Source organism: Sturnira hondurensis, unplaced genomic scaffold (assembly GCF_014824575.4).
Source record: "Sturnira hondurensis isolate 20B ecotype Veracruz unplaced genomic scaffold, ASM1482457v3 Scaffold0002640, whole genome shotgun sequence".
NCBI classification, from domain to species: domain Eukaryota; kingdom Metazoa; phylum Chordata; class Mammalia; order Chiroptera; family Phyllostomidae; genus Sturnira; species Sturnira hondurensis.
In genome coordinates, this window is record NW_028075271.1 from 1,418,226 (window position 1) to 1,433,192 (window position 14,967).

At 56.7% G+C, this 14,967-nt stretch overlaps 1 protein-coding gene across 1 annotated transcript in view; it reads left to right on the forward strand.

The window, feature by feature from the left end:
* Positions 1-2,811: 2,811 nt before the first annotated feature.
* CLIC6 (chloride intracellular channel 6) overlaps positions 2,812-14,967 on the forward strand; it is a 35,961-nt gene continuing 23,805 nt past the window's right edge. Inside the window, exon 1 of the mRNA XM_037040600.1 lies at positions 2,812-4,289. Coding sequence (XP_036896495.1) covers positions 3,222-4,289 — 1,068 coding nt within the window. The 5' untranslated portion in view covers positions 2,812-3,221. The remainder of the gene's footprint in view (positions 4,290-14,967) is intronic.

The window sequence follows — 14,967 nt, forward strand, 5'->3', positions numbered from 1 at the left end:
CCCCAGGTCTGTTTCGTCCAGCCGTCACCCAGCACCGAAGATTTCGGGGCTCTGAGGACTGGAGGGGGAGATCAAAGCCTGGTGGTTAAAAGAATGAGAAGGAACTCAAGCTTCTAAAACATGCGGGGAGCACACACAGAATGTTGGTCTGTTTTAGAAAAACACCAAAGTGCTCGGAGGGAGCTTGGCAGGTGGGGGTGGCAGGTTTAGCGTGGACTTTCGGCCTGAAGCTTCAGGAGGGTTTCTGTTGCCTGGACTGACTGCTGCCCTGGGGCCAGAAGGGGGGCGATATGAGTGGAAATGGCTCCAGCTGCAGCTTCGGGAGCACCGCAGCCGGCTGGACGTGAGGGTCACTTGCCCTTCCAGCCCTGTCCTGGGGGCTGGACCTGCAAGGTCCGAGGCCCAGGATGTGCGTGCCCTTTGGGATTCGGGCTGCCTTTCCAGAAGGGCTTCCAGCAAGGGGTTGGTCTTACGGTTTTGGAGGCTCCTCCTCCTCCTCCCTACTCCACCCCCCCATCTTCTTCCTCCATTTTTAAAACATCCCTCCCATCACCCAACAAGTGCTGCTTCAGAGTGGTGGGGGGAGCATGGAGACAACTGTACTTGAACAACAGTGAAGAAAAGTTTAAAAAACCCCAAATACCGATTCAAAATCTGGTTGGTTTTGGGAACAGTGCACGGTGGTGTGGGGAGAAACAAACAACACTCTCACGGGCTCTGTGGCTTCGTGGCTTCGTGACCCCGTGACTCATCGTCCAGACCAGGACACTTCCAAGAGCGACAGTGGACGCTCCAATGATTATGCTGCTGAGATGACAGGAGTCACCCAGAGCTGTCACCGGCTAGGTGAGACAGGGTGTCCCCCTACTTCTCCATGGCACTCCCATCGAGATGTGGGGGCTCTGCCCTCTGGGACGATGACACCGACGATGAGGTCGGACTGTCCACAGGAACAAACACTGTGCTGAGTGTGAGGCATGTGTTCCAACTGGAAGCCCACAGTGACAGTGGTCTTCCTGTCACAGTCCCGTGCTGTCGGTAAAAAAGGACTAGACTCAACATGAAGTAAAGTGGGACTTAAATCAGGCCTCCTGGCCTGGAACCCACGCATTGCCCCGTGGCGTTCTTCACGTGGGCTCGTGTCCTGTCCTTATCAACCTGCACGACCTGCGCCTCGGTCCCCACCTCCTCGGCTGGGCCAGCTCTGCAGTGGCAGACTCCTTTGAAAATGTACCTGTGCAAGGAACTGGGCATGGCCGGGCAGATTACAGCCGGCGTGGGGCCACCTGGGCCAGTGGGAGAATTGCTGGGAGGGAAAGAAGGGCTGCAGGGACTCTGGGTCAGCTCTGAAATGTCATCGGAATGTTACGCATTCGTCATCGCCCCACGGGTGCTGCTGGGAGGGGACCCCACAGAGAGAAGGCGTGTGTCTCTTCGGAAATGAGTCCACTCCTGCTGGAAAACCTGTCAAAGCAGCAGGCCTTCGAATTGGTTGTTTATGAGTCCCTGAGGTTTTCTTTGTAATCCCCGAGTGAGCCTGCTTCGTGAGTCTGTGTGACATACAGCGGGGAACCTCACCTGCCACCAGCACCATTGCCTCCTGCCTTCCACCCTCGAGTCTGCCACCCCCGTGTGACCCTCCTGGGTATTTAAATAGCTAATCTGCTGCTGGCTGCCCTGGTCACAATGTGCAAATCGCCAAGTGACTCCACCGTGACCTTCACAATTCTATTTATTTGGTATTGCCTTTACACGGACTGACTCGGCCTTTGCTAATAATTAAAAGCAGTAACTGAAGTGGTCACCCAAGTCTGTAGATAAGAACTTCTGGGAGCACCATGTCCTGTGACATTCGCTTGTCCCCCCAATGTAGGAAACCAGCTGAGAAACGTATTCCCGAAAACTGGCTCGGGCTGGCCCACATGTGGACAAATGCACGCGTGTATTCCTTCACTCAGTACATGTTTGCTGAACGTCTCCCCTGCGCCCAGCACTGCTCCAGGCGGCGACACACAGAACCTATGCTTTGTCGCAGAGTGATAACTGCTACGGGGAAGTGTGAGGCAGAGGAGGGGGCAGAGAGTGGGCTGTGTTTTAGCATTGGGGGTCTATCCGAGTCCACTTCAGGCAGCGGTATTCTCACTAGGCGAGACATGGGGACGACCTCCGAGTGCCCTGATGGGTGAGTGGGCAGAGAGGATGTGAAATAATATATGCTCCATTGTGTATATGATACCCTATTGTATACCTATAGGAATTGTCATTTTCTTCCTTCCCTAGTTTTGGCTTTGAGCCCACAATCACTTCAAAACAATACATTTTGTGTAATCAATCCAAAAAACGTGCAGAGTGATATAAAAATGAAAGCTTGCTCCCCAAGACTGTCTTTCAGAAGCGAGAGACCCCCCTTCCACGGTCCGGGTGGAGCAACGCAGCCCCGAGAGTCAGTGTCAGCCTGAGTCAGTGGGTCTCAAGGGAGAAAAGGGTCAATCCCCCCCCCCACCCCCCGGGCAGGCACCCCGTGGCCTCTCCTTTTTCCTGCGGGATTTACCCTGCTCCCTCTGGGACACGCAGGCAGGACGCGGGATTCTGCAGTTGGGGACCGGCGGGGAAGCTGAACGTCTGGCTTCTGGCAAAGTGGGGATTAGGTGTTTGGGTGTAGGGTGTGTTGGGGGGGGGCGGGGATTGATTTAAATGCCGAGAGTTGTTTCAGCAAACACCGGAGCCGCAGGTAGAACCAGGATTTTCTCAGCGAAATCCACGAGGCCCATGAGAAAGGCTGCCATTGGCCAGGCTCCCAGGTCACTCAAGCGCGGGGGAAGCAAACCCCGCCCAAGCCCCCAGAGGATGGAGTTAGCGCCCGGGACTTCTGGTCAGCCGCGGACGGCGCGCCCCGAACAGCGCAGCGGCAAAGCGACCCGCGCACCCAGGGGACCGCAGCGGGAACCGGGGTCCGGGCGGGGAGCAGACGCGGAACCGGGAGAAGCGCTAGCGTAGAGGGAGAGCCCAGGGAGCTTAATTAAGCCCAGAGGGAGGGGCGCAGCCTCTGGGACTGAGCCGACTGCACCCCGCGCGTCCAGCGCACCGCCCCGCAGCCGCCAAGCCCAGAGAGCAGCGTCCTCTCCGAGGCGGGGGCAGTGGCCCTCGGCCCTGTGGCCCTTGCCACCTGCTCTCAGCAGCCTCAGGGAAAGGTCTTCGGCCAAGGACAGGAATCTGCGGCCATGGCCGAGGCCACAGAGCCAGACCAGGGCACCGCGGGTCCCCAGGAGCCGCTGGAGGTCCCAGCGCTTCTGACGGAGAGACCAGGAGAGCCAGGGGCCGTGGACCCGGAGGTGAAGGGGGAGGAAGCGAGCGAGGACCCCACAGGGACGCCGGGGGGCGAAGGGGCGGGCGCAGCCGCGACGGCCGTGGAGAAGGAGGGAGAAGACGCGGGGCCAGACGGAGGGCTCGGGGGTGAGCTGGAGCCCAGCGCGGGCAGTGACTCCGGGGGCGAGACGCAGGGAGGGAGCGGAGCTCCGGGCGAGGCGGAGGCCCGGAAGGGAGACCCGGAGGGCGAGGGCGCCCCTCGGGGAGGGGAGGAGACGAGCGGCGCGGAGCAGGTGCAAGAGGCGAGCCCCGGGAGCTACTCGCAGAGTGGGGCCCTGGGAGAGGCTCAGGGGGAGCCCGGGGAGCCCACGGCCCCCAAGGCAGAGGAGGAGGCGGAGTGCGGGCCAGAGGAACCGGGAAGCAGCGCGCCCCAGGTCAGCGAGGACTCCGAGGGGCCGCCAGGGGCCTGCGTGGAGGCGGAGGGGCGGGCAGGAGGGGCCTCCCGGGCCGAAGAGGAGCCTCAGGCGGAGTTGACTGAGGCCGCAGTGGCGGAGAGTGGGGGCTGCAGCCCCGGGGAGCTTGCAGGGGAGCTTCAGGGCGCGGAGGTGAGAGCTATGGAGGAGCCCGGGGCCTCGAGGATAGAGGAATCAGAGGAAGCGGCTCCCGGGGACTCCAGGGCAGACGCCGGCGAGATCGGGGACCAGGAGGGCCCCCAGGAGGAGGTGGAGGGTCCTGAGGAGGAGAAGCGAGAGCCCAGCCCGGAGGGGACAGGCGAGGATGGCGCCCCCGATGGTAGCTCGGCCGGGGAGGTGATCGCGCAGACCGGGGAGACCGAGGCCACGGGGCTGCCCAACCACCTGGCGGAGGAAGGCAGTGCCGAGGGCGCGGAGGAGACGGCGAGTGTGAACGGCGCTAGGGAGGACAGCGAGGCGTTGGAGGAGGGGGTCCCTGGCCAGGACCACGACATCACGCTCTTCGTGAAGGTAAATCCCGCCGTACTCAACTTGTGAGATGTCCCCTCCCATCCTTAGTCCTGGTCTTTCTGATCCCAGAGGGACCATCCAGAGGCCTGACCTAGGTGTCCTGATGGTCACCCAGCTCATTCAGCCCCCGGGGCGGGGCGGGGGCGAGGCAGGACAGCCTGGGTTTCCTGGAGGAGAGCGAAAGAAGCATTTGGGGACGACATGGTGGTTTGGAAGCCCAGGCTGGGATGGAAGTGGTGGACAGTTAGGGTGTCGCTGGCCTCCCCACTGTCCTTTGTCCTGAAAATCCCACTGGCTCTTCAAGTTAAGAGGTGATGAAAGAATTCACCCAGAAAGGCACAGGCCCCACTAACGCACAGAGCAAGCTCTGCCTAAGGGAGGCTCTGACACTGGATGTGAAAAAACGCACCAGGGAGTTGTCACTGGAGGAGTGATGAGAGACGCACCCAGGACTCACCCTGGAGGCCCCAAGACTCTGGCCAACGCTGTCAGCTCGGACAAGGAGTCCCATTGGGTAGAGTAGATACAGTATGTTTGGGGGGAAAGTAGAATTTTATTTGAACCATCCTATTTATGGAGCATTTTAGCGCCTGTTTGGGAAGGAGAGTGCTGTTGACTTCCACAGCACCTCCCTTTAGGTCATGTTTTCAACCTCACTTCAGATGGGACGAGAGCGACGACTTTATTGAGCGATCTGTGAGAGACACGACTGAGGAAGTGCGGGCTTAAATGAAATGAGCGTTGTTACCAGGCATCGCAGGGAGGGGGTGGTCTGCAGCTCACACGGGGATCGATGTTCAAAGGGCCCTCCGTGCAAGCCCTTTGGCTGGCCAGAGAAAGCAGCAGGTTTATAATAAGGTCAAGAATGTGCGTTGCGTGTTGAATCATAATTCTTCCAAAATACCCTGGGCTTGTAAGAGCCAGTTAAAATGTAAGCAAATTCTAATAAGAAAAAAAAAAGAAAGAAATGTTCCCAACGTGATTAACTCTGGCATTTCAGCAATCGCTTGCGCAGCAAGGGCGTCGGGAAGGAAAGGGCTTGCGTTGGCTTCTTCCCCGGGGAGATGGCGCAGTGCCGAGCCCTTTTAAGACCCAGGCACAGTTGAAAATTCTGTGTGGGGCAGGACCTGAGGACACAGCCCCCAGGACGGCCCCGGGGAGGCCTGCAGGGTTGGTCCAGGGAGGGGGCGCCGGATCTGGGTGCGTCGGTGGGCGGCCCGCACCTGCCAGTCTGTTGAGGAAACTGCTGTTGCTGTCCTCGGTGCACGCACGCATAGCTGCGCGATCCCAGCCTCGTGGGACCGTTTGAAAGGCAGAAACTGCTCCCTGACCAGTCCTCCTGCTTCCCTTCCTGGCCCTCGCCAACCTAGCCCCTTGGTGATAGACAGTGACCTGGGGAAAGGATTGGATTGTTCTGTTTCTTAGTGTTCCATTCTTCAGCTGTTTATTGCAGAATTTCAGATAAATCCACACTCAGTCAGGCCACAAAGCCCTTCCTGAAGTAATTCCTGCCTCCTGGGCATTGCCTGGGTGTCCCCACCCTTGGTCACCTGCGTACCCCTATGCTAGCTGTATTGAACTACTGGCTGTCCTTTGAGAGAACACATTTTTCCAGCCTTGAGGTTTTGACGGTCCCACACCCTCTTATCTGTATGTCCGAGATTCGGAGCAGGTGTGGGCCCCTCTGGGAAGTTGTGTTCGCCCCACTGTGCGCTGGGTGTCCTCCACTGAAGCCCCTCACACCCGACATGACCCCTGTGTGCTCTGTCTCCTCCTGAAACTCTGCGGAGCCCATCCCCCAGCTCCGGTGTGGAGCACCGGTTCAGGACCCGGTGAAGGTGTGGGTGGGAAGCTGCGTGCGCCAGGGAGTGGACTGGGGTCCTCGACAGCACGGACCTCAGAGCGAGAGGGTGTCCCGGATCAAATCCTGGTCTGCTACTTGCTTGCTGTGTGACCTTGGGCAAGTTTCTCAACCTTTCTGTGCCTTTGTTGCTTATGGATAAAATGGGGACTCCACTAGTACCTACCCAGTGAGGTGGGTGTGGGGAGTCAAGAACTAAATACAAAACTTGGAGTCGTACCTGGCTTGAAAGGAGCATCCTGTCGGCAGGAGTTGTTGCTGTTACATCTGCCAGCTCTCGCTCTGCTTTTGGCCACAGACAACCCCCTTCGTCTTTCATCCTTGCCCTTTATTTTAAGGGAAAATCCCTCTAGCTACCTAATTAGCTCGATTCCTCCCAGGGGAGAAGAATGTGAGGAAAAGTAAAAAGAAGTTGTTTTCTCAGACTCTGCGTGGGGGTGGTTTGTGCCCGCAGAGGCGGGGGCACGTTGCGGGCAGCTTAGCCTTTCAGCAGACAAACAGCTCTCCAAACAGTGGGGTCGGTTTTCAACCAACTGCTGCCTGATCCAGCTTCTGAGGGTCACCTAAGACGCGTCTCGGAGAACAGCCGAGGCCTCTCACTTTCTTCTTATCCTGCAAATCGTTCCATTAAAAATAACACAAAAGGCCCAGAGCAAAAAAAGGAAAGAAAAAAAAGCAAGCAAAACCCTATTAGACTGTTGTTTTCGTAATACTTGATTCCCAACCCTCACGTTAGTTCAGAATAGGATTTCTTTGCCAGCGTCAGCCTTTCTAGGCCCTCCTTTGGGCTCCATTTTAGTTGCACTCCGTTCCGAAGTGGCCCTCTGACCTCCTGGGTGCTGCCAACGGGTCCGGGCAGGTGTGTCGTGGTGAGTTTGCTCCGCCACCGCTGGCGTGAGGCACTCCCAGAGCGGCCCCTTCGGGAGAGGGGCACAGTGTTCCCCCCAACATTGCCCTAGCCTGCGGGTGACAGCCCAGCAAACACAGCCTGAGAGTGATTAGCCCATACCCTGCTGTGATCTTTTCACTTTCGCATTTCTTCCTATTATTAAAAACAAATGTCACGGCTCCAAAGGTACCAGCAGGTCATGACCCAGGACCCAGTGAAATGTAATAATAAAATCGGCTTTTAATTTTAGTTCCCCGTGTTTGGTATTCCCCTCTTAGCGAGAACCGCCATCCCACTGCCATCCTAGGAAGTAGGCGAGGATGCGTTCCTGGGTGCGAAGGGCCAGGAACGGCTGGAGCAGGCCAGAGGGAGTGTCCTTGAATTACCGTATGGCGAGCCAGTTCCTGATCGTGCCCACTTTTAGTTTTATTGTCTCAAAGAAGTGTTGATTTGTCGTCAGATTACAGGGTGACCTTGCAATACATTCCGAGAGAAAGATTCTTTCCTTCTGTACCCATAACAACAGAGGTCAGCAGCAGAACCTCACACCAACGTAAGAGCGACTCAGGACAGAAGGCTGGCCACAAAGGACGAAGTCAGGCCTTTGGAAGCTGTGGCGATTCGGTCACTAAGGAAGTCTCACTCACAGGTGGGGCTCTCCTAATCCAGGGCCTGTCCTTGGGGGCAGGGTCTAGGGGTGGCACAGTCTGAGCTACGGGTTTGCTGGAAAATTTCTCATGACTCACCCCCTCTGCACCCCGCCGTGATCCGTGAATAATCCTGGGCCGGGGTCTAAGAATCTCTCCAGCTCTGTTTTGGATGTTGTGCGTTTAACGGTTAACACGGAGCTACCGCTGAGCTTGGAAACTTGCCATCACTAGGGTTCGTCAGAGAGGGGAAGCTGAGGATGGGACGAGGAAAAGAGATGGTTCTCGAATATTTGTCACCTAGAAGTGCCTTGCCCAATCAGTCATCAGTCAAGCCATCCGAGCTTTCTCACACCACCCAACCGGTGGCAGGATGGGAGTGGGTCAGGGACCCGCTGGGAGCAGCGTCTGAGTGACCTCTGGTAGACCAGTAGGCCACGGCTCTCTGCATGTTGCCTGGGAGAGAGCGTGTTGAGACCTGTTCCGTGGGCGTTGGTCTCCAAGGAGCTTGGAAGGGGTGTTACTTTCATAACTACTTGTGGACTATGTATTCTGAAGGGAAATGAGTAAAAAGGCATTTCTGTGACTCTAACTCTCCCCTCAAAATGGTATTTTTTGTCACTGGTTTTCTGAGCGTCTTGTACAACTTGTGTACGATGACATGTATGGAATTTGTAGAGGGTTGGTTAGGGTGGAAACGGAGGTGCAATGTCACGTTTTGCTCAGCTCTTACACACGTGTGCACACACGTGCATGAGCCCCGGGTGAGAGCCCTGCGGCATCCTCACTGCCCATCCTGGCAGCGGGCATGGTGGGCTGTCCATCAGCACTTTCTGGTGGTCACTGGGTCAAGGTGACTCAGCCAGTGAGGAGCTGGACGCAAGACCCACCCCCAGTGTACTGGTCCAGTGTCCCCTTGTGAAAGGTGAGAGCCACGCTTCTCCGTGAGGACACCCGGGCAGCAGCCTGCAGACGTGGGGCCCACAGGACTGCGGGGACTTGGGGCCCCTCCTGCCGTGTCCCCATGGGGGCCGAGGGGTCATGTGCTCTGGACGGAAGGGGGCAGCTCCAGCGTGAGCCCCCCCGCCTCCTGCCGGTGAGTCCTGTTTCTGTGCCGGCTTCCCGAAGCCCATTCTTCCCCACTAGGTCCCTCAGACACCCCGCCTCCTCAGGTATCAGAAGAACTCTTCAGAAACGCCACACTGGGCCTGCTAAGTGTGTCAGTTTACCCTTCTGTGTCAGGCACACTGGCAAATAAGACCTAGAACTTGAAGGAAGTGTCACACCCAGAGCTCTGACCCATGCGTTGGGATCAGGTGGATCATAGCCCTAGAGGCTGATCTGCTCCCCCGGCGCCCTCGGGATTATTGCGTCCTGCAGGTCAGGCACCGTGTGCAGGTCTGGGGACACAGGGTTGAGCCGGACTGGTAGGTGCCTACCCTCACAGAGCTTGCCATCCAGCAGACAGGATGGGGACTGAGCCAGTGCTGTGTGGAGGGGCTGAGAGCCCTGGTGGCAGGGACCACGCAGGCTGATTGCTGCCATTGCTCTCCTGCCCCCAGTCCCCAGTCCCCAGTCCCCAGTCCCCAGTCCGCAGTCCCCAGCACAGGGTGTGGCACAGAACCAGCACCCCGTTAGTGCTGGGAGGAAGGGAAAGTGGGAGCCGGGGAGTGGGCAGGAGGCTGTCAGAGCACGGGGTACGGTGGCAGTCACAAAATGGGAACTGACTAACCCTGCTGGGGACACACAGTGAGTGGGACCCTTTGCTCATCCTTGCTGTGAATTCTTCGGGATTCTGTAAACCAGGCCAGCATTGCTCTGGCCATTCTCTGAGCTCCTGTGACATTCAGCAGAGATTGGCGTCCTCTGAGGGCCGAGGAGGCAGACGTTTGAATCCGCTTAGCCTCGCCTCCCCCTTTGTTAATTTTCTCTGCTCCTTTTCAGACCCAGCGGTGATTCGCACCCTGGGCTCCGGGCCTGGGCATGGCTGCTTCCCCACCTTCCCCACTTGCTGAATCTAAGAGGGGAAAGCGGATGCCCCTCATTGTTTAGCTCACGTCTTTTTTCATGTGTATGAGATGGAGCGTGCCTTTCCACGTAAATGTTTAAATGCGGCTGGTCCCTTCTTTTCTGTGAGCGGGCTGCTACGCCCTTTGCCCACTGTTCAAATTGCCATTTAGCCTGGCTCTTCCTGATTTTCATCTCAAGACACGCAAATCTCTGTCGGTGATATGAATTTCAGAGATTTTTATGGGGCTGCTCTATTCGTGCTGGAGTAACTTACCCTTTTAGTCTTAGTCATTTCTTGGAATTCATTCTCGGGGAAACAGGATCCATGCTCTGGAACTCTCAGAAATGTCACCTGCACGTCCTGGAATCTTGAAATGCTGTTTTACTTTATATTCTATACCTTTCATCCTCAGGGAGTATGTCTTTCAAGCCTGGCATTTCTCAAGGCTTGAAATATTTGCTTTGAGCAAGACTCGCTTTCTTTTTATTTTTAATCCACCCCTGACATTTCCCCCCATTGCTTCTAGAGAGAGAGGAAGGGAGAGAGAGAGACATTAATCTGAGAGAGAAATGTGGATTGTCTCCTATACGTGCTTGGACAGGGGATCGAACCTGCAACCAAGGTGTGTGCCCTGACTGGGAATTGAACCTGCGATCTTTCAGGACAGTGCTCCAGCCCCCCAAGCCATGCCGTCCAGAGCTCTCCCTTCCTTTTAATTAGCGGGTTACTTTTTATCAAGCACGTAGCCTTTCAGGATTAAATTCTTCTTTTACACCATAGAATTCCTATTCAAAATAAAGTCACTGCTCTGTCTGATCTTGCCTGGCCACCTAGCGGATGAAATACAAGCCCCTGTGGAAAGTGATCACCTGTGATGGGTGAGGTCACAGTGTGGTCTGTGAGTGAGGGTGTGCCCCCCAGACAGGTGTACCTACACTCCAAGCTTGTTGAACGAAGTAACTGAAGCGCAGCGAGGATGTCGGCAGACCCTGTACGTGGAGGTCCGGTGGGATGTGGGAGCTTGTGGTCAGCGACCGGGGGGCAGGGCTGAAAGGTGCAGGCCTCGGGATCATCGGGAAGGTAGTTTCGGATCTTCTGAGGGTACAGCTCTGGGGGGAGACAGAGACTGCGTGGGCACACGCTTGTCCTTCTCCCGTCTGCAGGGCGCGCCCAGTCCTGCACGGGCCTGCCAGGAAACGGCAGATTCAGACTTCTCCAATTCCGGTTCTTACTCGGTCGACGGGCTCTCCCCTAACTCACTCCTTCTCTCCGTCTGCACTCTGGTGTCCACGTGAAAGTCGAGCCTTGTGACGTGCAGAGAAGTAACAGCTGCTGGTCCGTCTTCCGTGTTACAGAGTCAGTTAGTATTTGGGACCCAAGAGACCATTTAAAGCAAATATTTATTGACTACCTGACGCATGTCAGACAATGTGCTGGGGGCCGGGGTTACGACAGCCACTGACAGTGATGAAGGCAGCTTTCTTGGGGCCTTCACCTAGGGAACGACCCAGAAGGAAACCATTAAAACAGGAAGCAATTGCCTGGAAGGGCAGGGTGGCCAGTGGGCAGTGACAGCCAGGTGACAACCGAGATTTGCCTTCTCGATGTGTGAGCGAGGGTTCTGCCCTCTGCTGTGCCCTCTTCTCTTTGGGAGATTGTGCCATGCACACGAGGGACGGACAAATGACTGAAGACGATGGGCAGGCAGAGCTGCTGGAGCAGGGGGGAGGCGTCGCGTGGTCCCATGTATCGACACACGTTTTGCAGAGTGTAACTTCTGTAGCCCTTGAGCCAGCGCGGCCTCACCCGCCAGACCCAGCTTTGGTCTGAGCACAGCCCTGAAGCAACTGTTCAAGTCCCTGCCTGGTGAATGCCACGCTCGCCTTTCCGCTTCTGTGGCAGGAGAGAGACTATGCCAGGGATGTGGGTGCCGACCAGCCTGGGGGAGGGTGACAGAGGTCTCTCCGTGGTGGCCAGCTGGTGGACGGGCTGGTCTGAGGTGCCCAGGGCAGGGTCTGGGTAGGATGTCTGGGGGGGCTGGGCTCAGCTGGGATTGTCAACTGGGGCACCTTCAGGTGGCCCTTGTGGCCTGGTGACCTCGATGGGTGGGGGGCCAGGCAGAAGCCGCACAGCCCTGAAGGAGGAAGAGCACACAGCTCACTCCCACCCGATTCGGGAGAACCAGGCCTGCTTCTCCGTGGGGCTGGTGTCAGAGGGCGTGCCGCTGTGTCTGCACCACACACTGTATGATCTTAGCGTGTGCCAGAATGCTCAGGTCATTTACTTATAGATCCAGTTCTTTACGAGCTTGAATTGGTTTAAGAAAAGTTTAGCAATGGCGTGTTTTAAAAAAATGTATATTCAGTGACTGACAGAGCAGGGTGTCTGCAGCATCGACTACTGGTGTCACCCCCAAAGCCACGAAGTTACCCACAGCCACGTGACTCCGGCAGTGCACTGGGGGCCAGTCTGGCTGCTCCACACGCCCTTAGGCAGTCACTTTTCTGTCCTCCCTGAGAAGCAGGAGACACCAGGGAGGTGATGGACCCAGTGCCCCTCGTCTCTGAGTGTACAAGTGCACAGCTGTCCTTGAGGTCCGTGCCCTCCACAAGCCCGTGGGGGGCTGCTGGGCGAGGAGGGGGCTGGGGCCGTTCTGTCTGAGGCTTTATGTCTGTGGTTTCTAACCTTCTGGGGTCAGGGTTCGGGGGGGCTGGGATGCTGCGGTCCAGTAGGAAGACCCTCGTCAGGTACCTGTGGCAACTCCCCCAAAGCTCGGGCCCACCTTTAGTTGCAGTGGGGTGGGGGACAAGGACTCAGGGTGGGGGGACGTCTTTGCTGCCTTGGTGGGAGTCCCCAGGGGTCCTGATGGGGCTCCCGGGACAGCTGCCACTACACGTGTCCATGCACGGAGCAGACCGCGGCTGCCAGGAGCTGAAGGCCGCACAGGACCGCGGGGTTACGGGTCTGAAACCTGGGAATACCAGGCTTTCTCCCTAAGTGAGGAAAATTAATACCTTTTTGGTGCCTTCAGTGTCAGGGTCTTGGAGGCGGCAAGTTCAAAGACGCTTGGAAAGGCTTAACCTCTCCCTGGCTTTGTTCCTTTGTCTGAACTCCAGGCTGGTGCCCTAGGCTCTGCTCCCACGAGCAGCCAGACGGGGTGAAGTTCTGGGCCGCTCTCAATGGCCTCTTTGTGTCTTTAACTCTCTGAACAGAGAGTCCAGCATGCAGGAGAACCTAGAGCTGTGAACGCGTTGGATTCGGAAGGGGACATTCCAACCAATGGGTGACGATTCTTTGCATTGCAAATGGAGATGCAGCAACATTGAGCTGCCAGATCCCGGATATCGGGGCTTGCAGTAGACACACTGCGCGGCCCATCACTGAGTGTGTGTGTGTGGTATGTATACATACATATACTATATGTATATACACACATATGTGCATTGTATGTATGTATAGAGTATATATAATGTGTGTATATATATACACACACACACTATTGCTTCTAGACACTGCTGACGTTTTCTCAAGTGAGTAAAGAATAGCTTCTATAAGTGAGTGATCAGAGCATTTTGGCACAAGATGCAGCGCAGTGTGTGGCTTCCAGATGGCTGCGGACGCTTTGCCATCCCCTCCTCGAGAAGCGGGTCTGGTTCTTCCACTGTGCCAGCTCGGACCAGCCTGACCGCGTGGGGACAGGCTGAATCCGGGGGCCATGTGGCTGCACTTTCCCCCTTCAACGCTGGGCAGTGTCTGCCTGGTCCCCTGGCCACCTGTTAAAAAAGCTTTAAAAATGTCTGGATTACAGTCGACAGGCAGTATCACAGTAGTTTCAGCTGTACGATGCAGTTAGTGGGCATCCGTGTAACCTAGGAAACGGTTGTCCTGACCAGGCCGGCGCCCACCCGACACCCTCCGCGGTGATTACAGTGGGACTGACTGTGTCCCGGGCTGGGCTCTGCACCCCTGAGCTGTTTTTGTAACGGACAGTTTGTGCTTCTTCATCCCTTCACCTTCTCCACCCAGGGTCCCAACCCCCTTCCATTCCCTTGTCCATCCGAGGCCACCACGCGGCAGGGGCCACCTGAAGGTGCCCCAGTTGACAGTCCCAGCTGAGCCCAGCCCCCCCAGACATCCTGCCCTGGGGCCCTTAGACCAGCCCATCCACCAGCTGGCCACCACGGAGAGACCTCTGTCACCCTCCCCCAGGCTGGTCGGCACCTACATCCTGGCATAGTCTCTCTCCTGCCACAGAAGCGGAAAGGCGGGCATGGCGTTCCCCAGGCGGGGACTTGAACAGTAAGTAGCTGCAGGGCTGTGCTCAGACCAAAGCTGGGTCTGGCGGGTGAGGCCGCACTGGCTCATGGGCTACAGAAGTTACACTCTGCAAAACATGTGTCGTTACATGGGACCATGCGACACCTCCCCCTGCTCCAGCAGCCCAGCTTGTATGCTGTCGGCATTCATGTATCCATCAATTGTGCTGGGTCCCCCAGAGAGAAGGGGACACAGCAGAGGGCGGAGCTCACACTCAGAGATGTCACGTGGAGCAGGCAGATCAGCTGGTCAAGCCTCTCGTCAGCCCCTGACTCACAGAATCACGGGAATCACGGGCTGACGTGACACCGGCACGTGAGGCTGCCGCGTTGGGGGTAGGTTGTTTTGCGGCAATAGGTGTGTGGGACACGTGGTTCCTGTCTCTTTTAAGCTGTGGAATCCGGGTGAGTGAGAGGACAGGGTCAAGGCCAGAGGGGTCAAGGTGAGAGGCAGGGAGTTGTTTTCAGAAGTTCAAAGGCAGGACCAGGGCAGGCAAAAGGACCCCCCTCTGCAGCCAGGCCTGGGGTTTAGTGCAGGTGCTTTCTCGGTTCCCCGCCCCCCCCCCCCCAGAGTCGCTACTGGAACCTCCCAGTCCCTCAGGAACGCAAACCTCGGGGACCCATGAAAACAGGCTGAGTTATTAAGCAGGCTTTCCAGAACAAGACGGCCCTTTGTTGGAATAATTCCTCGTGAGAATTTTACAAGGAAATACGCTTTTCATCTCTGTGTAAAAGCTTCAGTTGGTATCCGGCCATAGTATTAAACAAGGATTAAAAGTAGCCCTGGAGTTTTTAAAGCATAATTCGTGCAGGAGGGTGAGTGGGAAGTTCCATTTTGGTCGTCCACATACTTCTTGTGACTTGCTCCAGCCCGCTGTGACAATGGACAGGAACGGAACTGAGCCTTGGGCCGGAATTTAAGGCTAAAGCAATTGGGTTCAATGATTGAGTTAT